General features: G+C 35.2%; 1 protein-coding gene and 1 long non-coding RNA gene across 2 annotated transcripts in view; both read left to right on the forward strand.

Annotated features, from left to right (window-relative positions):
• LOC149547712 (uncharacterized) overlaps window positions 1-22,713 on the forward strand; it is a 52,009-nt gene extending 29,296 nt beyond the window's left edge. Inside the window, exons 3-4 of the mRNA XM_089791788.1 lie at window positions 22,106-22,160; window positions 22,308-22,713. Coding sequence (XP_089647914.1) covers window positions 22,106-22,160; window positions 22,308-22,467 — 215 coding nt within the window. The 3' untranslated portion in view covers window positions 22,468-22,713. The remainder of the gene's footprint in view (window positions 1-22,105; window positions 22,161-22,307) is intronic.
• On the forward strand, window positions 9,961-13,023 carry LOC149547713 (uncharacterized). The gene is made up of 2 exons (XR_016353912.1): window positions 9,961-12,233; window positions 12,400-13,023. It is a non-coding gene; the product is annotated as an uncharacterized LOC149547713 (long non-coding RNA).
• Window positions 22,714-26,327: the final 3,614 nt, after the last annotated feature.

Raw genomic sequence — 26,327 nt, forward strand, 5'->3', positions numbered from 1 at the left:
TGACATTGGAATTTGCTCTTTATATCGAACATACATTGTGCTTATCTTGGAGGTAGCAGAGGCGTATTGAAGGAGCCGTGGATTTTTGTTGAATCATAACAGAGCGCCTCAGTTGTTTGGCAATTTTCCTCAAGCCTTAAGGAAATGCCATTGATGGAATGTAATAATTGTAGAATGTGCTTGAATTGATATGCAAGGAAGCTATCAAAATATTGAATTCAATGGACAACCGTGTAGGAAGAAATCTTTATAGAACCAATGGGCCGTGGAAGAAAGTGAATATTTAGATGGAAGATTATTGAAATTGAACGTGGTTTGAAGAAAGAAAATTAATGGTGGCAAAGTGAACGGATTGAAGGGAAAATAAAATCAAATAGATATACGATTTGGCCTGTGAGCAAAATATCAAGCAAATGTAATTAGTGATGGAGAGGAATGCTACGAGTTAAGTAGAAACAAGGTAAAAAAGGCTTGGCAAATAGAATGCAGCATCAGTAGAATTTATAGAAGCAACACGGTCTGGGAAGAATTGGAATATTGGCTGGAGGAAGTTGTGTTGTAATTATCGAAGACATGGATCAATCAGTCATCTTGTGCATTCGCGACGCCAAGAGGTTTATGTGTGGGTTCGCCTATGTTAAGTTAATGAAGATATTATCATACTTGATGATAAAGCAAGCAATATAAAAGGCTAGAGTTTATATTTGCTCGAGGATGGATGAATGTCTCCTAATCATGCCAAAGCGCAACATTTAGAAAGCCATTAGTGGAATTTACTTCGTAAACGCCAGCTTAATTTTGTTTTAATAAGTCACATCGGTTGGAAACAATTGGGTGACTCTTTGGCATCATATAAATATAAGTATCTCAGTCAATAGAGACATCAAGTTTTTATAAACAAAGAATTATGAAGAAATATTCAGATTTTGAAAGGAGGACAGTGGATTAGAATGCACATCTTGTAACATGAACCAATATATTTTATTTTAATGATCAATAAAAGATTTCTGTTTATGTTCATTTGAGGCAAAGAAATAAATTGCAATTTGGATTTGTCCTTTGTGGTCAATCAATAAGACGATTATTGAATTATTCCTGGCAATGCTTATGTATTAGAGCCTTCATAGCATTCTTTGTTTGATAATTAGGGATAGTGTAAAATATATTTATGTGTTTCTTCATCCGTGTCTAATTGGACTTCCCTCCAAGGAAGTTAGAATCCTTTTAGATTAACATTGAATTGCATAGGTGATTTATCTTTTGCATTTAGAGCATAGGAACAAGTAATGATATTTTGATGTATGTTGTCCCATAAAGTTGTACACGATAATCCTTGTGGTATATTTTATTGCTCGAATAAACAAGGCATTGGTCTTTGTAATCATTAAAAGACAGTCATCTGATTCGTAGTTGAAGTTAGCAATTCTTTTTTGTATTGCCTTCTTGCAAGCATTAACTCAATTATTGGTAAAATCTTATATAAACATTTAATTATTTTAAGCATTCATATAACTTTATTTTGATCGAGTTTATGGATTTTGCCAACCTAAGAATTCACAAAGTTTAAATTTGCAATAGAAAAGCTTTGAACCAAATAATCAAGGTTTAAGGTAAACATTTACCCCCTAGGTTTAGCAAAGCCTAAAGTGCAAGGGAATTGAGGTTATTCCCGTTCATTGGCTAAAACTGATTAAGTAATCTTATTGGAAAATTGACAAAGCTCTTGGATTTCTAATCTGTGGTTTTGGGAGCCAACAAATTGGAGACTATACTAGTGAGAGTTGCTCACAATATATGTTAGGTTACCCATAACTTCAGATTTCGCAGATCAGAATCAAAAGCAGTTGTATCAATTTGTTTGGATTGTTCTTTGTTGGAAGCAAGAACCCAAAAGATCAACAAATCAATACTTTTCTCGAAAGAGGTGGCGACTGTGTTCAATAAGATTTTAGTTGGTAGCTTTATTGAGGGAGAAGACTCACAAGGAAATGGTGGATAGTTTTATTGCAAATGTATCAATCATTTCAAAGAAAACCTTTTTTTCTAGATGGCATCAGGTTGTTGGATCTCAAAAGATTTGATTGTAAACCTAACAAGTTGTTCCCAAAGCTTTCACAACTTATACCAGAGTTCCATCGAGAATGTGATGAATCAACACTTCAACATTTGGATACGTTTTATACATTTGTATAAGTTTATGAGATTTGTGCAGAAGATCAGGTGATGAAGCTATTTGCTAGGACATTAAAAGACAATGCGAGACAAGCATATTACCTATACAAAGTATCTCATCTTAGAATGAATTTGAACAACGGTTCTTATAGGAATTTCACGATGCAAGTGAGGAAGATAACACGTGTTATGAACAAGATGAAAATCAAAATTGCAGCATGGATCTACAACACATTTGTTCATGAGGATGGCAAGCATTTATCACAAGATACCATCAAACATCATGCCTCCATGCAAGGAATTTCTAATTTTTTTCTGAGGTAGGAATTTTGCCAGATGACCCTAATTTGAAGCTTCTTTTTTCAGATATTAGAAGAAGATGATGAAGATAGGGGAAAATATACTGAACTGAGACGAAAGCACAATGATGTCTCAGATTTGAATGGAGAAGAAATTTTTGGATAGTTTAAGGAGGAATCCAACCATGATGATACTCGTATGACAACAAACATCAGGTAATGTAAAAATGAAGAGGATTCTCTCGGCATGGAAGAAATCTCAGCTTTATTAGACATTGAGTATCAAAAACATGTTGAGAAAAACAATTCAATTTTTTTCTCAAATTACCACAATAAACAAAGTAATGGATCAGTGTATATTCAAGGGGTACTAGATGAAGGAGATGATAACTCCTAGGAGTCAAATAGTGGGGATGAAATAGAATTGCATATGATATATGAATAGGAGGAAATTTCAAGAGATAATGTGAATGAAGACATTAGTCTTGTTGATCAAGCAGACGGTGATTCTCAAAAGGATGAATTTAGTAAAGGTATACAATTTGCTGTTATCTTGTGTAATGGAACACCTGATGGTCTAGATGAAAGCTCTCAAGAAGATATGTCTTAATTCTCTATGTTCTTGAACCCATTGTTTGAAGAGGAAGCAGAAGAAGATATGTCCGAGTTCTCTATGTTCTTGAATCCATTATTTGAAAAGGATTTTCTATGCAATCAAGTCCATCAGCATAATGATAAATATAGCAGGCCTAATGATTAATTTTGAAGATGATGAAACTCAAGATATGAGTGGGGAAGTGTATTATGAAAGTGAGACATTCCTCAATTCATCCTATGAGTAAGAATTATATCAAACATGTGAAGATGAGATAAAACTAGACACACAATGAGGAGAATGTGTTGAAGAATATTTCTGAGATTTTTCCAAATATCCTATTTGATCATATTCTTGATAAAGGAGAAGTAATATTTCCTGAATATGAGCTATCTTCAGAACCTTTTTGTGAGGAGAAACAACATCTAGAGAATGGAGATGGAGTGAATTGTGTGCAAAAAGATATCCAAACCTCAAAGGCTAAACACAAAGACTGCATTGATGAAGCGAAACCAAGTATTGTCACACAAGGATGATGCACCTAATATAGATTTGAAATATGAGCAACAAATCGAGGGGATGAAGGAAAAGCACATGTTATGTAATGGTCGTTCTCTGAAATTTGCTAATTGTTTAAGGAACGACATAATACCATGACTAGAAGGAATGAGTTATTGCCTGATCAGAAAATCGGGTGTTCGATAGAGGAAAGGATTAAGGTTCACTTTTGGGGGGCCTAGGGTCACCCAATTTCACTTTGCATCAGGTCAAGTATGTTTTGCTCCTCCAAAGATAGCTGGAATCTTATTATGCCCACAAGAGGCATATGTCACCAACAAGAGCCACTGATGAGGCCCTAATTTTTGGGGTCTCCATTTACACATTGTCCTTAATCTTTTCACCCAATGATTGTGTTGTTCTAGTTGCATATCGTAGGGGAAAACTTTGTGATCTATACAAATTGCCAATCATGATTAGCCTTCTTCATATTCTACAAAATACTATTATTACCAACACATTCCAACATTTATCTCATGAAGCCGCATTTCATTTGAGGAATTTTTTGTAGAATGGTGCACGTACCTTACAAATATATTTACACAAAAGCCTTAAGAGCCTTTTCCCCAAATTGCATCATGTGCAAATCTGAAGATTATGCAATGAGATCACAATCTGAGCTTCCATTGCATCCACAAATTCCTCTGTGATTGAATCGAGTGTTGTGATTAAATTTTGTAGAATGGTGCAGGCGCCTTACAATTTTACCCTCCTGTTTGCACCTTCTCAGTATGGAAACATTTTAATTTGGCCATTAAAATTTGCAAAGGCACCAAACCACATTCATTTGTTTGAAACAACAATTTGGTGCAAGGTTTCAATGTCGTTGCTATGATAAATTTGTGTTCCCCAATCTGGGTGAAGATAAAGAGTGACATTGAAGTTTGCTCTTTATATCGAACATACATTGTGCTTATCTTAGGGGTAGTAGATGCATATTGAAGGAGCCGTGGACTTGTATGGAATCACAACAGCGTGCCTAGGCTGTTTGGCAATTTGCCTCAAGGGAATGTCATTTGACGGAAGATAATGATTGCATAATATGCTTTAATTGATAAGCAAGGAAGGTATCAAAATATTGAATTCATGGACAACTGCATAGGAAGAAATCTAGATAGAACAAACAGGTAGTGGAAGAAAGTGAATTATCAAATGGAAGACGGTTGCAATTGAACATGGTCTAAGGAAAGAAAATCAATGGTGGCAAAGTTAATTGATTGAAGGGAAAATAAAATCAGATAGAGCTCACTGACGATTTGGCCTGTAATCAAAATATCAAGCAAATGTAAATATGAGTAGAATTTATAGAAGCAACGTAGTTTGGGAAGAATCGAAATATTGGCAGGAGGAAGCTGTATCGTAATTATTGAAGACATGGATCAGTCAGTCATCCTGTGCATTCTCAATGCCAAGAGGTTTACGTGTTGGTTTTCTTATGTTAAGTAAATGAAGATATTATCATACTTGATGATCAAGCAAGCGATATAAAAGGCCAGGGCTTATGTTTGCTTGAGGATGGATTAACTTCTCCTAATCATGCCAAAGTGCAACATTAGAAATTAGTGAAATTTACTTTGTAAATGTTAGGTCATTTTTGTTTTAATAAGTCACATCGGTCAGAAACAACCGGGTGACTCTTTGGCATCATATAAATAAAGTACTTGAGTCAAAGAGACATCAATTTTTTTTTGAACAAAGAATTACGAAGAAAATTCAGAGTTTAAAAGGAGGGCAGTGGATTAGAAGGCACAACTTGTAACATGAACCAATATATTATATTTTAATGATCAATAAAATATTTTTGTTTGTGTGCATTTGACGCAAAGAAGTAAATTGCAATTTGTATTTGTCCTTTGTGGTCAATAAGGCGATTATCAAATAATTCCTGGCAATGCTTATGTATTAGATCCCTCATAGCATTCTTTGTTCGATAATCATGAATAGTGTGAAATATATACATGTTTCCTGATCGGTGTCTAATTGGACTTCCTTCTAAGGAAGTTAGAATCCTTTTGGATTAACATTGAATTGCATAGGTGATTTATCTTTTACATTTAGAGCATAGGAACAATTGATGGTCTTTTGATGTACGTTGTCGTATAAAGTTGTACATAATAATCCTTGTGGTAGACTTTATTGCCCGGATAAACAAGGCATTGGTCTTTGGAATCATTAAAAAACAATCTTTAGATTCATAGTTGAAGTTAGCAATTCTTTTCTATATTTCCTTCTTGCAAGCATCAACTCAATTATTGATAAAATCTTATATAAACATTTAATTATTTCAAGCATTCATATAACTTTGTTTTGATTAAGTTCAAGGATTTTGCCAACCTAAGAATTCACAGAGTTCAAAATCACTATAGAAAAGCTTTGAACCAAATAATCAAGATTTAAGGTAAAGGTTTACCCCCTTAGGTTTAGCAAAGCCTAAAGTGCAGGGGAATTGAAGTTATTCCCATTTGTTGGCCAAAACTGATTGAGTAATCCTATTGGAGAATTGACAAAGCTCTTGGATTTCCAATCTGTGGTTTTGGGAAAAAACAATTTCTAGTTGGAATCTACGAGGTCTTGAGGTAAGAAAATTGACAGCTAGGGAATGGTGCAACAAAATCAAGGAGAAGGATGTGATATCTCCAAGAGGTCATGGCTGTCATTTGCCAAGCTCACAATATGCTAAAGTTTATCTAGAATCAAGCTAGAGGGTTTTGTACCAATCATGAAAAAGGAAAAGGAGGGTCTACAATTTTGGTTGGTTCCAGATGGGCTGGCAAGATTTTTCAGAATGGTATTTCACCTAGTAATAGGTTGTTGAATTATCTTGAAGCATCAGGAGGTTAAGGTGGCTATATGCAATATTTATGCCCCCAATGATTATAAAGGCCGGGCAACATTGTGGGATTGGTTAGCTACATCGTTACCTAGTTGCTCATTGGATGTTTTTGGGGGACTTTAATATGGTTAAACATAGAAAAGACAAATGTGGACTGAAACATGAACGGAAAGGTAATTAGCAATACTTTGGGCCAAATGTAAGAGGAGACTCAATCTGACTGACCCCCTAGAAAGGAAAAAAAAAAAAAAGACTCTGAAGGGGTTTGGTTCACATGGTGCAACAATTAAGCTTCTAAGCAGCGAATATAGTGTAGATTGGACAGGATATATGTGGAATCTTCAACTTTCTCTTTTGTTTGTGGCAGAGCCGTTAATGCTTTCAAAATTACTCCTGCCACTATATCCTATCACTCTCCTATTACTACTGCTATTGAGATTGATGGATCCAAGGATACTTCAAGCCATAGAAAGTAGAATGTGTTTAACTTAATACTTCCTTGCTCAATGATGAAGATTCTAATGTAGCTATTAAAATGGCTCCTTGTTTGTCTAAATTTTGCAATAGTGGCTTGCAACCTATTGAGAGATGGGAGGTCCTTAGTTAATCTATGGAACAAATTGTTCCAATTTGTTGAAGAAGAGAAGGCTAAGGACAGATATAAACTAGAAGAACCATAGCAGAATAAAGTTAACACAATGGAAGAGTGTCTCCAACTCAAGGGGCATGCTGCTGTTTTAGAAGGGGAACTGATGAAAACCAAAATGGATTTGAGTAAAATTATGCATATGCATTAGAGCCAGATTTAAATAGCTGAAAGAACGTGATTGAGGGTCCAGTTACTTGTTTAACATCATTAGACAAAAATCGAAGAGATTATCCTAGATGGCGATTTTACAGATAACCCAAAAGCAATAGGTAAGGTCTTCTATGATTTGTGCAGAGTTCTTTTTTCTTCAGATTAGAAACAAGATAACATTGTTTACATTGGAACAAATTATAAAGTTGATTCCTAGGACAAATCTTTGAAGAAGATGTTTGTATGGTATCTAGGGACCTGTCTATTGAGGAAATTGAAATGAGTGATAAATCCATAGCTAATGCTAAGTCCCCGAGCCTGGATGGCTTACTTGCAGAATTTTACAAGGAAAATATAGACTGAATTGTCAGGAATTAATGAATGAATGCTCTTGGGCCATACATAAATCAGGGGGGTGATCAAACTCATTCTTAAAGTGGGAGACAAATATTTAGTAAAAAACTGGAGACCAATTACATTTCTTAACTTGTTCTACAAGATCATTGCTAAGACTCTTGCTAGGAGAATTGCACGAGTTTTGGGGAAAATTATCTTTGTTACCCAAGCTGGTTTTATTAAAGGAAGGTGCATTTTAGAAAACTTGATTATGAGTTGAGAAGCTATGCACCAGGCTATAAGGACAATGGGTAGGATGTTGCAATGACACTTTTAGATTTTGAAAAGGCTTATGATAGAATTGAGTGGCCCCTTGTGATCGGTATGCTGATCGCATTTGGCTTTCCCCTTTTGTAAATGGATTGAAATGTTGTTTCAGGATTCCTCTATTGTTGAACATTATTTGAACCCATTTAGCTTCAGAGTCTACTACACAGGGACGTCTTCTTGCTCCCTCATTATTATTGTGGAAGATGCATTATTTTATATTCTTAGAGCCTCTGAATTGGGTCAGCCAGCTAAAGGGATTAGATTACTTGATAGTAATACATTGCCCAATGCTCAATTAGCTGATGATAGTGCTCTTTTTCCTGTTCTTGGTGACGTCAATTTGAGCATATTAGAATTTTTTGGTCTTGCATTTGGTGCAACGGTGGCTCCTCAAATGTCTAATGTGATTGGGTGGTCAAAGAACCCTCCATCTTGGCTTGTTAAGAAAGGGCGGGGTTGGACTGGCCCTTCAAATGTTGTTAGGTACCTTGGGGTTCCCTTTGCTATTGACCTTTCTCTGAAAGATATGTGGGATTGGATCTTTGCTAAGTTTGAAAAGAAGCACCACAAATAATAGACTCATCTCCTTTCCTTAGCTAGGAGGGTCCAGGTCATACAAAAAGTCTCACCGTCTCATACCATCTACTATACCCCCACATGGCTTTTCTCTATTATCAGATGAATAAATTGGAACAGATACTTAGAGATATTTTATGGTCAGATGGGCAGGGGAATAAAAAGGGACATGATGTCTTGGGATTGTTATGATAAATCGATGTTGTTGTAGTTGTATTAAATAAAGGAGATGAAAGCTCCTTATATAGGTTTACAAAGACAATGTTTCTAAAAGAAACAATTGTGAACTAAAGACTAAAATAGAAACTACCTAATAATCTAAAGACTAAGATATGCATTGAAGAAACATTACAATATTCTAATACCCTCCCTTAGTGGTTATTGTCTAACTATTGTCTTTTGGTCTCAATTTCTTTAAAACATTTTGCTGCTGTTGAGATGCTCCCTGGATCTGCAGAATGCTAATGATCAAGAAGCCACAATCTGTCCAAAAAATAACAAAGAAGGGTGCCCTCTTCTTCAGAATGCTCTACAAAAAGAGACAAGAGCCTGCTACTGACTTTGCCACTGAGATGAGTCTACCACTAACCCTCCCAAAATCAGCAAAACATCTGACCAAAAATCATAAAAAAAAAATCCAACTTGATGTTAGATAACGAAGCTACTCTTCCTTGAAGACAAAGACAAACACTGAGAACATCTAGCATGATTTTGAGGAAAAAGTCGTTAAGTAGGAGATCATGATGCCCCAAACAGATAGCAAGAAGCCATGCTTTTTAAGGAGAAAAATCAGAAAAATTAAACATTGAGGTGAAAAATCGATCAAAACCAGCATGATTTTTGAGGTGAAAAGTCAATCAAAACCAAACAAAATCTGAGACAAAGATAATAGAATACAAAACTTCTTTTTTAATGAAAAACAATAAAACCCTCTAGATAATTTTTGAGCAAAAAATTATAAACCCAGAAAGGAACCCCACGCAACTTTGGGAATTACAGAATCAAAAAATTTAAAGGGAAAAATTAAAGAAACCCATAAGAAATTTATGAAAACCTAACAATTGTTTTTTATGGGATAAAACAATGAAAACCCATTAAAAAATTCTTCAAGCAGCTAAATACGAGACTTCACATGGTAAAACAACACATGCAAGCAACATGCAAGAACATGCAAATACATGCAACCTTTGAAAATCAAAGACTTTTGCCCGAATCAAGAAATCATGCAGTCAAAACCCTCAACTAGGCTTGCGCTTTTCAGCATAAATCTTCGAAGACAAACCAAAAATTTCTTAAAATACCTCTAACAATTTTTATTTAAACAAGTCAAAAAAACAAATTTCTGGAAAAAATTCCAGATCAAAAGAGTCTTAAATTCTTCTTAAAAGATTTACCAAATTTTATGAAATCCCATCGACCCACTCTAATACCATGTTATGGTAAATTGATGTTGTAGTTGTATTAAACAAAGAAGATGGAAGCTCCTATATAGGTTCACAAAGATGATGTTCTAAAAGAAACAATCGTGAATAGAAGAATAAAATAGAAACTACCTAATAAACTAAAGACTAACTAAGATGACCACTCAAGAAACATTACAATATTCTAATAGGGATTGGTGTTGTACACGTAAGGAATGTGGTGGTTTGGGTCTTCAGGACCTAAAAACTCATGGTATTTCTCTTGTTGCCAAGTGGATTTTTAAATCCATCCAAGGTAATGAGCCACTAAAGGTGTCGATCAGATTTAACATCTATCGATACAAATTCTGGTCTAAAGTGGGGTTCTGTGACATTTTATTGTGAGGGTTTGATGTTAAGCCTTTTGGTTCTGTTGTTTTCTCCTCATTATGGAAAACCTGGTCTCAGATGAGGGAATTTTTAATTGGTAGACGTGTGTGGGCAATCTCCTTATACAGTTATTGACAGATCAATATGGTGGGAGGTTGTACTCAAGCAAAGACCACTTCCTCTTACACAACGCTCTTCTGCTAAAATATGGCAATCACTGGGCTTCTCTTCAATTGGTGATCTCCTTATCAGTAGCCAGTTTTGTTCCTGGGAGGAACTCTGTTTTAAATTTCTCACAAGAAAACATATACTCTGATTTGTAAAGCTACTGGCATGTTCTTTCTTGACAAGATTATGACCCCTGAGCAGTTGAAGTGGGTTGATGAAAATTCTTTTCTTTATATTAAGGCTAAGCAGATTTATTTTATTCTCAAAGAAGGTTCTAAGACTATTCAGTTGATTAATGAGACCCAGTATTGCGGTTGGTCAGAGTCTAAGTGGTCCTTTGTTAATCATTTTTGGAAATGCCCCTGTGAACCTAAAAATAAGTGTCTTGTGTGGCAAATTGTGCTTAATAGGGGTGCAGTTGGTGATGCTTTCTCTTCATTGGGTATGTCTCCCCTTGTGTGTTTTGTATGGTCTGCTTCTGAGTCTGTTTCCCATGTTTTCTATGAATGTACTTTTGCCTCTCTGACGCAGTCTTTGTTTGTGGGGTCCACTATTAAATAGAACGCTAGACCTGGCCTTTCCTGGTTTGAAATCCTTGCTGGTTTTATAGATTGCTTTGATGATCAGCTCAATACATTCTGGTCTGTGTTCTGTTGTGAGGTTTTATGGTTTTATGTTTCAAGAAGAATGAGGATGTCTTTCACGTATCAAGGAGGGTCCTTACTAAGTTTAATTCTAAACTCATCTTCTTATACGTTACACTACATGTTTCTGCAGTTCAGGAGATCCTGAAGAGAAGGTTTATGACCCTGGTTTGCGAAGGTATTTTGCCTGTTATGTAAGGCAAAATATTATCTGCTCAAATTTTAGGCACTTATAAAGATATTCTAGATCAGGATGCAGTTGAACAATTAATGAGAGAAAACAACATTTATCAAAGAGGAGGTCAATGCAATCAATAAAGAACCTAATGTCTCAGACGAACCAAAATGGGATCACTTTGCTGTGCCTTAAATAGAATCCGCACTGGGGAGATTCAAGACTGACAGGGAAGATGTGAGCAACAAAATTGTTGGCTCATACTATGCACATTTAAATTTGTTGATAGTTTGATAGTTTACACAGAACTCTCTCGATCTGTTTATTATGTATTGTAATATGGGTCACACTTAGCAGTTGATACATGGTTGATGGTTCTCTCTGTAGACAATTGTTTTTTGAGATTAGGATACAATGATGTATATAAGATACAATGATGTATATCTTCGTGAACTATCTTCAATACAATAAAAACCCTCCCATAAGGGAGTTATACTTAGACCGGCTCTCACTCTGATAACATGAAATTAATAAAAATGGAATTAGTTGCATTAACAATACACTCTCATAAATAGAGTTTATAGATGCTATAAAAATTGTTAAGTAAAAAGCAAACTTGTCTAAATAAAAACATCTAAAATAGATCAGATTAAGAAAACTAATAGTAAATCCTAAATGACCGTTAACTAAGCTTCTAGACTAACGAGCTAGATATGATAAGAATCTAGGATACTAAAAATATTCTAACAAATATGATCACCATTCAGCAGAGAACTATGACAAGATTGTATTGGAACTGAAAAAGCATTGTTATCTTGTATCAGGAAAAGCTTAGATGTGAAATCAGAAGGTAGTTCGATAAAAAAGAAAATAACATCACAGATGCTGGCCTGAAGACTATACATGGACTTGGAAGGAACGAGTAGTGAGTAAATAAACACCTCAGCAAATGACAATTGTAAGTGAATGAGATATCTCAAACACACAAGATGAGTAAGATGAGTAAAAAAATAAACTGAAAGCAACAACATAAATGCTTGGAATGCTAACCTCATATCCAGGGTTGTGAAATTGTTGCATCGTCAGCTTCAAAGTTCCTTCTCTCATATTTGCAACTGTTGCAGGATCAAATGAAGACAAAGGAGACAATGATTGCACATACTGGACAAAGGTGATGTAGACATGCAATGAATGTGCTGTCTGAAATGGTTTTGATGGTCCACAGCCAGTAATGATGAATAGGACAAAACCTATTATCTTCCATTATTCAAGACTGATAGCAATAGACAGCTTTGAGATGGAAGGGAAGGCCTTTTTATTTCTGGGACCTTCCATTGAGGTTGGATATAGGGGAGACTTGGTGAAATGCAAGGAGTTGGGGTAGAGCTCTCTTTTTCCCTTAAATACAGACAACATTAAGGAGAAAAATAAAATATTTTCTGGAATCAAGATGTTAACATCATGTCATCAGGCAATGCCGCGAAACTCGAATATGTCAACAGTCATATTACTACCCTGCAATAGATGTAAACAAGGCAGGGGTGATGTATGAAAGTGATCATAGGAAGTTTGGCTGGGGGTAACAGTCGGTATGGCCAGACCAGCAGAGCTGATGGGCATAGAGGGCAGAACTAGCAGGCAATAAGTTATGGCTCCAAAGCAGCAGGAAGTAATGAAAACCTGTCATTGTTATGGCTTAAATACAATAATATTGAGAACTGAAGATAATACAGTACTTACTTGCTACAGCATTGGCATTAATTGTTATTGTGATGTTCTTCCATAGCTTTGGGTGTTAATGTTTTGCTCGGCAATAAAGATAAACAGCAATAAATAGAAACTAGGAAAAGAAAAGGCACATAAAGATGCAACAATTTATCCTGGGAAACCCTCCAACTTGAGGGGAAAAACCCAGCCACATCAGAAAAATATCTATTTTATTAAAATAATAAATGTCCAAGTACAATGCTTTTAACTGAAAAATACGATCCATATCACACAAAGCAATCGTGTGTGTGTGTGTGTGTGTGTGTGTGTGTATCATAGTAACCAAAATCGCCATGAAATCACCTAAATCGCCGGTTTGGCGATTTCATGGCATGAATCGCCAATTCATGCGATTAATGCAAAAATCCCATGAACCACCTGCAGGAATCATGAAAAATCAGCTGTGCGGGTAGGGAAAAAGTCAAGTCAAAGATTAATAAAAACACATTTCTTTAATATTTTTTTAGCCTTTGTTCTTTGTCTTTTTAGAGATACGTTTCATAGATCTTTATCATAGATTCTTACATACATTTATGATTTGATGACATATGGCTCTTCATCTTACATACATTCTATGATTTGAATCATTATGATCCTATGATTTCTATTTACTTCAGCTACAGCCAACAATTTACATTTTACATGTAACATAGTTACGTATGTGATGGATTTATCATTTATGTTCCATGTTTATGTATGTTAACTTCTATTTGATGACGTTATAATGTGTTTAAGTTCAATAAAGGGTGCACAAAATAAGTTTTAAATTGTTAAAATCTCTAAATTTCAAGGGTTTTTAAATTTGCCGATTCATGGCCGATTCGATTCCGATTCATGGCTGATCTGCGATTCAATTTGGCCTTGCTGATTCCAATCTGATTCTGATTCTCATTACTTTGATATATATATATATATATATATATATATATATATATATATATATATATATATATATATATATTGAATTGAGAGTCTCTTCATATCATAACTGAAGGTCTCTTCATACTTCCAAATGTGAGTCTCTTCATATTTCCAAATGAATGTCTCTTCACATAATAAAATGTTAGGTATCTAGGGTGAGACACTTAGCACATGTTGGATGACACATTGTGCTCACTTGATTATAAGAAAGATATAAATGTATATGACTGAAACATCATCACAAGTCTCTTCTCCAGTTGTTGACGCAATGCAAAGTCATTATCTCAATTTCGACATATAACAATATTAGAAGTAAAGATCTCTATCGCAGCTATAATCTAGCTCCTTATTAAGTGAGATTTGTTTTAGTATGGAAAACACACATACACATAGCTGTAACCAAAACCATTAGTAACAAATTCTTGTTACAGATTTTCTCAATAAGACATCATAACACTATTCAATGTTCCCCATAGTTACTTCTAGAGGGTGAACCATAAAAGCATAAAATTTAAGTCATGGAGTCATACACATGCCTTCTGCCATGCTTACTCGCAGAGGGTGGATCAACCATACCTACTTGCTGAGGGTGGAACAAGTGCTTTCACCTCAGACTTCTCCCAGATTAGAATGCATTTCCACCATGCCTACTCACAGAGGGTGGAAAGAGAGCTTTCACCTTCCCAGAGTAGAATGCATTTCCTCCATGCCTACTTGCAGAGGGTGTTTCGAGGGCTTTCACCTCAGACTTCTCCCAGAGAAGAATGCATTTCCAACATGTATAAGAAAACTTCAGATTCTCTCTTAACAGGGACTCCCTTTGAGCAAAAGCAACATTTAACACAAAAAAAACTGATTCCAAGTTGACCAAAACAGAGAGCTTTAGCGATCACACTGTCTCACAAGCTTGCAAAGAATTAACATTCTCTCTCTGTTATGCTGACTTCCTTTGAAGCTGAATGGTCTCCCTCTAAATATCATTTCTTCTTCTAATCATAATAACAACCTGTATGATCTTCCTCTCTAATATGGGTATGTATCATCAATTCAGTCCCATGACTGCAAGCAGCTTCCCCATGTTCATTTCTACACTCCGCATGATTTTGCAAATAATTCTCATCATCCCATTGCTTCTTGTTCTGTCCTGTAACCAAGAGAGATTAATAATAACTCATAAACTCAACCCATCATGAAGAGAAATATAGAGATCAATGCTAAAAGCATACTCTTTTCCAAGGCATTGATCTATACTTAATGGTATAATCATAGAATACTTTTCTAAATGCTACCAGTGTTTTAGAACAATGATTGAAGCTAGCAAATATTCATGGGGACTCCGAATTTGCAGATATTTTAACATCCATCACATAACTAGCAGCATGTGAATTGCTATATGGCTTTAGCTTCCTCCATTGGCACTAGAACTGAAACAAGATCAATCCCTCCAATTCCTTTGAAAAACTAGACGCCCAATCAATTTTTGAGAAGGGTTAAAGCTATGGGTTGTAATAAATCTGCAGAGATCCTAAAATTGACTGTGGTTCATGTGATAGATACTTTTAATGCTATCTGTAACTCCTGGAGGGTATGTGTAGCTTTTATAAGATGATGTCCTCAACATTTATCTGTGCTTTTTCCAATCTCTTGACAAAATCTGAGGTGTGCCTCCTCCTTTTCACCTAAATCCTCGTTTACAGAAGCTATCTCATTTGTCAATCGACAACGTTGAATATCAATTGGAAGCACAAGATCCTCGTAGCCACCCCAAAGTTTGTCAAAAAATTAGAGCAATCTTTGGGGAAAGGTTTGAACTTCATTAGATGCACAGCGAGTCTCAGATATGCTATTAAAGAAATTGATCATACAAAATGTTTATAAAATAAAATAGCTGCTCAAAAATGATAATATTTTTGGCTTCAATTGATGAAACTCATACACATTCGCTCTACTATAATTGTTACTTGCCTTCTATAAAACATACTGCCATTTGAAAATGGTTAAACACTGGAATACAAAAATTGTAAGACAATGGACCACGGAGAGGTACTTTGCTGTAACTGACTATGCCTTGAAAATTTTCACCGATGACTGCACAATAAAAACGGTAGAAAGATTGCCAGCATGGAGGAATCATGAGGATGCCAAGAGGATTAATTGCGAGCCGGTTGAGATGAAAAAAACACTAAACATAATGAGACAGTGGTAGATGACAATGAATACTACACATAAGATGAGTACCATAGAAAATGCAAACACACAGATGCATTTGAGTATTGCAGATAACTCAACCACCATAGATGATACTAACTCGGCAGAAGCATACAAATATCATAGAAATGTGATGGCACATTCTGAAAGTCTTTAAGCCTTTGAACACGATGCCATGACACATGAGGAATAATATATGATCATGAACGAGTCACAACAAAGGATATGAACATGATGCCATGGCTTTGAAGAAGAATAAAATCAGAATCCTCAGACTCTAGTAATAAGGAAGATTTAAGTGATATCAGAATTGCTGATAACTAGTCATGCTGGAGACATAATTTGCTGCTATAAAAACTTAACACTCATAGATAGTTTGCATAGAATATAGAGAAACTGCAGTATATAATATAACTATGCTACAATAAGACTCATCACTTCCAAATCCAAGACTCTATCATCTGCTGATAAAGAAAATGACTATCTTCAGGAGTAAAATCATCAAAGAGAGTTGAAGATGAAAAGATTAAGAACAACAAACCAAAGGTCTTTTACGAAACTGACATGTTCAAAACATCCACCACCAATAATATAAAATGACCATTTTAAAAAACTGTAATCAGCTTACTTAGATGTCAAGAAGGATGAAGACCACAAACCATAAAATAACTACATATAATAATGAACGATGACAAAAGAAAACCAAACATCCTAGATAAAATACCGACACACTAAGAAAGTTCTTGGCGGCAAAAGGAGAAAGTATTATGGTAAAATAATGAATGTGTTATCAAATAGAGATCATAAATGATCTATATATACAAGCATACAGAAGAATGTTTCTGTAATGAACAAAGAGAGAAATAGAAACATTCTGAAGAGAGATAGAGAAAGTTTACATATTGAATAGAGAGAGAATATGGAAACATAGAAGAGGAGTGACTGTTAGAAATAGAAGTAAATCTATGGATGAGAGAGAAACAACAATAGAGATTTAACTCTAATACCCTCCCTTAATGGTCAATCTAACTTCAAATGAAAAAAAATTTGCAAGGGAATCCACTTTGTATGTTCTACAATATTGGTTTGTGGTAGCATTAACTGTGGTAGGACAAGTATCAGTACCCAGAACAAGCGCCTCAAGGTGACGATACTCAATGATCGTCATCATTCTCTGCTTCCAGGTGTTGTAGTTTTTTCTATTGAATCGCTGACTGCCTTCTAAGATTGGTGAGAGATGCCATGACATGTTTTGATGCAAAAAAACATGAATATTTGAAAAGGCATGAACTTTGAGGTAGATTGAGGGAAGGCCAAAAAAATGAAAGGACACCTAGAAGAAAGCTCAAAAAGCTTAGAAATAATCTAAAATTAGATTCTGAATCTGCTGGCTCAAAAATTGAGGCACGGAAAACAATGCACTCAAAAAAAGGAGACGGACCCAATTGAGTTCTGCAATAATCCAGCAAGAATGTGTCAAATGTTTTTCAAAATGACAAATAAATTGAGAGTTTCACGAAACACACTAGCCATTTTTGAACAACCCAAAAAAAAAGTCAGATTTGGCTGTAAAAGAAAAGTGGGGGAAAACGAACTGCTGGATGAAAATTAGAGACAAGGTTTAAAACACCCTAGATGCCACCCTTTGCAAAAGATGTGCAAAAAAAGATAGGTCGAAAATGCCCAAAACGAAGGCCACAGAATTTGCAGAAAAACAGGTTCACAAAAAAAAGTCAAATGTAGGTCCCAAAACACCAAAAAGCCAGTCTTTCAGAGGAAGCTGGTTGCACGGGCAAGGGAAAGGCAAAGGACACGAGTTGTAGAAGAAAATCCGCCTAGAGGAAAAAAAAAATAGAGAAACCCTAGACGGATTTTAGAAAATATCCTTGCAAACAAAATTTTGAACACACCTAGGCAAATGATGTTGAAAATCTTGGGTCTAAAACTTCATGAAGAAATTAAAGATTATTAAAACCTATTTCAAAAAATTACTTAGAAAATTTCAATAATGAAATTATTATTTTTTGGAAAAAATTAGCTCTGATACCATATTATGGTAATATAATGAATGTGTTATTAAATAGAGATCATAAATGATCTATACCAGCTAGTACAAGTACACACAAGAGATCTCAATTGCTGCTACATCTTTAACACTTATATTGCCTTTAAAGATACTTAATGCAATCTGCAATAGATAATATCAAGAACAACCAAAACTTCCTTATATGCTGTTATTTAACCTAGCTTTGGTACCATGTTAATGTTTTGCTTAGACATAAAGATAAACAACAATAAACATAAAGAAGAACAAAAAAGGGCACATAAAAGCACCACAAATTTTCCTGGGAAATCCCTCCAACTTGAGGGGAAAAACCTAACCACACCAGAAAAATGTCTCTTTTATTAAAATAATAAATGTCCAAGTACAATGCTTTCCACTGAAAAATACAGTCTATATCACACAAAACAATCAAAATATATATTGAAATGAGAGACTCTTCATATCATAGCCGAAGGTCTCTTCAATTTCCAAATGTGAATCTCTTCATGTTTCCAAATGGATGCCTTTTTGCATGACACGTCTCTTCACATAATAAAATGTCAGATATTTAGGGTGAGACAATTAGCACACATTGGATGCCACATTGTGCTCGCTTGATTCTAAGAAAGATACAAATGTATATGATGGAAACATCATCATAAGTCTTTTCTCCAGTTGCTGATGCAATGGACAGTCATTATCTCAATTTCAACATAAGCAATACCAGAGGTAAAGATCTCTATTGCAGCTATAATCTTCAACACTGGGTAGATTCGAACAATAGCTGGTGTGCATTGGATGAAATATAGGTCAACATTGCCAAATGGGATATGAGGAATGCTGACTTCATCCAGCCCCAGGTTTATGATGAACTCAATGAAATTGTAAGTCTCAAATTGTAGTGAGTAGGAGCAATCCATGTGGTACAGATGTTGTGGATCATCTAATTTATCTTGATTGATTCTTTTCAGAAAGAGCAGATATTCGAAAGTTCTTACCTATGTTGGTGGCTGTACATATATTATAACACTGTACTCATGTATTACATACATTATTGAATACAGAGTTGAGAACACAGGTCATAATTGATGACCTACTGTTAATTTTAAGCTTATAAATGCTTAAGATAAACCAAAATTGTTTTATATCATACTAGCGTTATTCAGAACCAGATTGACTTGGTAAACCAGTAGTATAAAGTTATAAATAAAAGTCAATTATTTAGGACATAACCAGAAATAGCCAGGGAAAGGTGCTACTTTTCATCTGGCATAGCCAAAATCAATTTTTATTTCATGCTTTTAATAAAAAGCAGGGGTCTGGGTGACTTTGAGGTTACTGAGACCTCCAGTGTTAGATTTTGCAATAAGTAAAGAAAAACCTAGACCCGTTGCCTAAGAATTAGCCACAGACATAATCACTAAACCAAGATTCAAAAATGAAATAGGAAGAATAATGATATTCCATTAAGCAAGTGAAATACAAAGACAATGAGTGCATTTATAAGAAATGCGAGGTGAGGGGAGGCAAACACATCATGACACCTCTCATCCTATGACTCATACTTTGACTAGCCTAAGCAAATTAAACAAGCTGTAGGAAAAGTACATAATAAACTAATAAAATGAAATGAAGTCTACACTGACAAATGCCGTGTACTGTTTTTCATTATTTTACCTGGTCTAATTAAACTTCAAATCCTTAAAAAAGTGTGGTTAATTTATTTTTCTAGAATGTAATTTATTTAGTAACTTCACAGGTTCCTCGCAAATATGACCGTGGTGTGGTCCAGTTTTGGTCATTTAACTCATGTGTGTCCCATTAATGGGCGGGGATTGTACCCTGCCTGAACCCATGTCAAACCCATGCTGACATTAGAACTTGGCCTGGACTGTTTTAGGTTCATTGAAGGTTCCTGGCAACCCAGTAACAGAGATCTTTTTTTGTCCTGTTATGCTTGGGGTACCCCCTGACCCAGCCCAATGCCCAACCTCCCTTACCTTGATCTTACACACTAACAGAGATATTTAATAATAACTGCTTACCTGGTAACAGAGGGATCTAATGACAATCTTTACATGACTGCATGGGGAAGTTCGAAAGAAAATAGATTGAATTTTTGAAAAAATATATGATTGCAATTTTGATGGATGGGCAGGACTGGCAATCTCTCAAAGGCAGGAAAGGGTTAACTAAGAACAGTTCTCTTCAATGCAATGGATCATTTGTGAGTGGTCTACCAAAGAAATGCATTATAAATTTTGTAAAAGTCAAAAACTTGTAACTTCATAGATTTTCAATACTCTGGAAAAAATCATTTAGATATTAAGAAAAATATCGGTGTTGTTCTTGCCCCCAAGGTTCAAGCCCCTACAAGGATGCTGTTCTCGAGTGTTCATGTTGGGGATGAGGTTCCCATCTATGGCCTCACTAGTTCATAGCTCTAATCAAAAGGTTTATTCTTAATATTAATAACAAAGATGCCTCTAGCATAAGAAGTTTCCCCTCATTCATTATAGGGTGGGTTAGCTCAATAGTTGTCAATGGGGTACATTTAGTTTTCTCACTTGTGATTAATTTTCTGTTTGCTTCAGTTATAGCCTATGGGTGCGAGAATCTGGTTAGTGGATTCATGATTTTTTTTTTCTATTATGATTTGTATGGGTGCATGTATGTGTTTGTGTGTCTATATATATATGCATTATATTTATAAAAAGTAAGAGATTTACATAATTCTAAAACTAAATGATCTCATAGTATGAATCTATGATGGTTGATCATTGATCAATGCCAAATCTCAAAGATTTAAAGACTTGATCATAATAAGAAAAAATCAATAAAAAAACAATTTCAAATGACTTTGGCCTCACATTTTCTTAGTTTAGCCCGTGTGTCCCTAAGGGTCTGCATGGGACTCCCCCGGGTCCGCACGGGGTCCTCCTAGGTCTATGATGGATCTGTTTAGGGTCCATGTTTGACTTTGTGGGTCCATCGGGATTTGTGGATCCGGATGGTCCCATAGGGTAAAACATTGACCTTGCTTGGATCCATCACCGACCGATTTGCGTTTCCGAATTTGGTTTGCATCAGAGTCTAGTTTGAGGGTACAAGGTGCGAATCCGGTAACATAGGTTATAGCTCACTAGATCATATTTTATATATCAACTTAGTCCTCACTAAGAGTCCTCATTTACCCTAGTTACAGGATTTGTGCCCGAGACGCTAGATTCCGATCCGAATCCGGATTTGTGCCAGGATTCTTCTGGATCCGGGCAGAATCCTTGTTTTGGACTGTGGATCCATCCGTAGCTATGGACTGCGAATCCGGACGAATCCACAGGGTCAAATCCAGACCCTGCATGAATCCGTCATGAATCCACGCGGATCCTCATGAATCCAACACAAATCCACACGAATCCGTCATGAATCCCCTAGGACCCACAAGCCAAACATGGAATAGATATATATAATGCATATATATATTTATCTATTTATATACGTGTGCGTGTGTGTTTACTCACAAATCCTCACGAATCATAATGGGAATTATAAAAAATCATGAATCCACAAATCCGATTCACATGCTTGAATCAGATTGCTATCCCAAATTGGTAACTAAATTCACTTAGTTGTGCATATTTTCTTCTTTAGGAACCCTGCATACTATGTTTCATTCTTAGTATGATCTACATGGACATGCCTTTGGTTTTGCTATTGGTCCAACCCTGTGGATCTGACTGGCTTGACTACTTTTCAGATCATTTTTGTTCACTGCAAGTCCTTTCCTATACTTTTCTACATTTCTTCTCTTTTTATGGCTTTTCACATTCTTCTGAAATTTTGTTGAGACTTGATAGAGCAGTTTGTAACATGCAATACATTTTATGCAGCAATGGACACATCAGAAGTTGTTGCTTCAAATCACAAGTTAAGTGTGGTAAACAGGTTAGTCCTTTTGTCTATCTGAACACGATCCAGTTTGCAATCATAATTTTCTGTTGGATTAATGAATTTGAATGGGCTTCTAACTCCCACTACTATAAGTGAAAGTCTGTGCAAGTTGCTTTAGCAATATTTGTTGATTTTATGCAGAAATATTGGGAAGAAGTCAGCACCGAAAAGGAGAGGTCAAACAGTAAGAAAAGTCAAAGCTCTTGAGAAGGCTTTGTCAAATAATGAGAAAATACAGGAGAAAATTGTCAAGAATCAGAACAAGACACAGCGAACTAATACATTAAAGTCTCTTTACTAGTTTGCAATTGAAATAGAGGCTTCTGTGACCACATTCGGGTGCAATGCCATTTTTTTGGTTGTATCGTAACAGCATTGAAATTGGGATGTTAAAGGCCTTGTGGAAGACATCCTTGACGCTTTTTGAAGTTCATAGTCTCAAACTATTCTGGGTTTTCTCATCCAATTGAATGTTAATCTTACTGTAAAAGGAAATTTCATATCACAATTGAGCTTGCCTATAAAAGAAAAGGTCTTATTTGTCTTATTGAACAAGTTGCTAGTGTTACTTGTATCTATATTCAATTATTAGTGAAAATTGTAGGGTGTTGAGCTAGCCGTTTCTCCCAAAAGATGCATCTATTGAGGAAATCGCTACCATTCCAGTTAAGGATCCTACAGGAGGCTGTTAATCCATGTCACAAGTCATGGGGCTATATGCTAGACACTTATGAACAATATTGAACCCCGACCCTGCTCTAATACCAGATGCATCTATTTAGGAAACCACAACTAGGCTAGTGAAGTGTCTTACAGGAAAGCTGTTAGTGTTAAGCCATGCCATGAAACCCGAGGTGATATATTGACCATTTACCAACAAAAATCTGGTCTGAATTCTAGATCTTAACTTGCTCTGTAATGACCTCATGAATGCAATTTGAAGCTGGTCTTATATAAGAGGTTTATGAACTACTAAGGTAAATCAATCACTGGTATATAGGTTGGTTTCAATGCACAAAAATGGAAGCAGTTTAAAAGGGTTGAAACAAGTGCTATTAGTTAAGTTTATGACAAGTGAAAAAATTAGAGTTCTGATCATTGGAAGAAGAGGTGCCTTGGATTGGATGTGGCTGGTTTTGGTATTGTTTGTAGTTTTTCCTGTTAATGGGCTTAGATAAGAGTTTTGTTTCCATGGATTCTTTAGCCATGCTATTTTAGTTCAATCATGAAAGATTTGATATTTCTAATGATGGTTCCTGCGTTTTTGTTGGTGGTTGGGATGTGTTCAATGGCAAATACATGTTTAACTACAACAGATTTAGTGCAACTTAATTTAGGTCAAATTTGCTATGTGCATATCTGGTTATTCCCATCACAGATATTGTGCATTTGATGGCAGATATAATTTTCCATTGGTAAATTGAAGCATTCGTTTTGCTTGTAATACTTATTGTTGATTCTTAGCTAGTTACCTCTTTATCATTGATCCCAGAATCAATGTTTTTGGTGGTGAAATCAATATTTTAGTATTTGCTAATAGACCTCATGGGTTCAATGGCAAATGTCTGTTTCCTACAACAGATTTAGCGCATCTCAATGTTTCCCGTTGCATATTTGGTATTCCAACTGCCATATTTAGTGTTTTTTCGTTAGATATACTGGTATCAGCGGTATAGCTAATGCCTTTTGACTGTAGATCTGTTGTTTCCAGTGGTGGATTTGGATGTTGTGTTTCATACTGGCTGAATTTAATGTGTATTTTGTTAAATATGTTAGCCTTGTGAGAAATTGAAACTAAATAAATTGTGCCTATAGATCTATTATGTGGATCTATACATTATTAGAATATTATTGGCCCATTGATAGTATATATATATATATATATATATATATAATATTATACATATATATTTGTCAGGCATTCTATAATACTTTGTAATAACTCCTTATCGTTACCAATTTGCATCAGGCTCCATTCATATTATTGGTTAACAGAGCTATTGGTTCATTGACGGCATATTACTGTCGGCCCCACAGCATATTCACCCTTTGTCTATTGTCGTTACCGACATGACAGCGGTGCCTTTGTTGGGTTGTGTCTTTTCCTCATAACCCCTTCCAATAATATATAGATGCGATGGAAGACTATGATCAATAATTGTGGCAATCAAAAGTCTTTTTCTCATCGCATTTCAAGTACAAGACACTATCAATACTTAAAACAAGATATTATCATAAACCATTTTCTTATATTAAATTATTTGAATTTTAAATTCTATAATATTAAATTGTTATAGAATAATTATATCCATCCTAAGTATCTAAAGTCCTTCAGTTCAATATAAATAGAAATTGAGATTTACACCAAAGAAGAAGAGATATATATATAAAACTTTACATGGTATCCGAGCCAAATTGGTATAGAAATCTCGAATTTCATTTCAATTTACAAAAGGAAGACATAATGACAAACAATGTCAAAGTGGAAGATAGACTTGGAGGTGCATCAAACTTTTTTTTCTCTTGGAAAACTCTTATTATTACAATTCTTGAAGAACTGGAACTAGAAACATTCATTGAAAAAGATATTCCAATACCTCAAAGTGAGTCAGAAGGACTCACCTGGAAAAGGTGGAATAATAAAGAAAGCAAAATTATTGTCGATTTAGTAAAGGATCACATTCTTCCTTCTATATCAGATATCAGAAGTGCATATGAGGTATTTAAGACCATAAAAAATACATTTGAGATAAATAACTCAAGTAGACTGATCACCTTAAAAACTCAACTACTGAATACTAAAATGGAAAAATGAGATTCTGTTCAATCTTATTTCGAGAAAATTTCTGAAACCAAGAAACACTTAGTCTATTGGAAACAAAATAGAAGATGAAGAGCTTTCATTAATAGCTCTTAGAGGACTACTGATGTCTTGGAATACAATCATCCAAGTGGTAAGTAGACCTTCAATTCGTACTTTTGATTAGCTAAAAAATGAATGCATATCAGAAGGGTCAAGGTTAATCTCCAGAGAAATCACATCAAATCAAGAAGGAGAAAATTCAAGCTCTTCACACTATCTCAAATAAACGAAAGAGAAAATTCAATAATAAGAAAAAGAATTTTAGAAATAGTGATTACTCCAAATCTAAGTGTTACAAGTGTGAGAAGATGGGACACACCTTCAAAAACTGTTTAGAGAGAAAAAATACTAGCCTTCCTAGTTGAAACAAAGGAAGATGATAATCAACTATACTATTCTGCACTTTCAAGTGAAGTAAATTCAAATAAGGAAGCATTGATCATAGACAGTGGTGCATCTCGTTACATCTCTGGATTTAGAGATATGTTTGATACATTTGGAACTTATATTACTGAAGGAGCTCACAATTGGAGACAACTCCACCTATCCTGTCAAAGGCATTGCGACTTGTTCTATCAAATTAAAAGATGGAGCTACACTTAATCTCAAAGATGTCTTATTTGTACCAGGTATAAAGAGAAATCTAATTTCAATCTCGAGTCTAACTGATGATGGATATCAAGTCACCTTCAACAAAGACAAAGTACTATACTGGCCTAATAACTCAAATCTGAAAAGTGCTATTATCATAGGGTCTAGATTTGGAACATTATATAGATTAAGCAATATTCAAAAGCAAGCCCTTAGTCATGAAACATCAAATGTTAATGAATTATGCCATAGACGACTTGGGCACATTGGGTTTGGCTTACTTCCTAATTTAGAAAAGATCACTTCTGGAACACCTAAACTAGACTCAACCCATATAGGAACTTGCAGAGGGTATGCTCTAGGGAAAATCATAAAAAGACCATTTCCCTCTAGTGAACACAAGTCAAAATCAGTTTTTGAACTAGTCTACTTAGACCTATGTGGACCCATGCCTACACCATCTCTAGGGGGATTCCTTTATTATATATCTTTCATTGACGACTTCTCTAGGAAGACTTGGATTTATTTTTTGAAAGTCAAAGAATCTAATGAAGTACTATCAAAATTCAAAACTTGGAGAGCCTTAGTAGAAAATCAGACTGGTAAAAGGATTAAAACATTAAGATCATACAATGGAGGTGAATATACATTTGAAATCTTCAAAAGTTTTTGCAATTCTATTGGGATTAAGAGGGAGTGTACAGTAG

Source organism: Cupressus sempervirens, chromosome 7 (genome assembly GCF_028749045.1).
Source record: "Cupressus sempervirens isolate cs-2001-9-10 chromosome 7, ASM2874904v1, whole genome shotgun sequence".
In the NCBI taxonomy this organism is placed as follows: domain Eukaryota; kingdom Viridiplantae; phylum Streptophyta; class Pinopsida; order Cupressales; family Cupressaceae; genus Cupressus; species Cupressus sempervirens.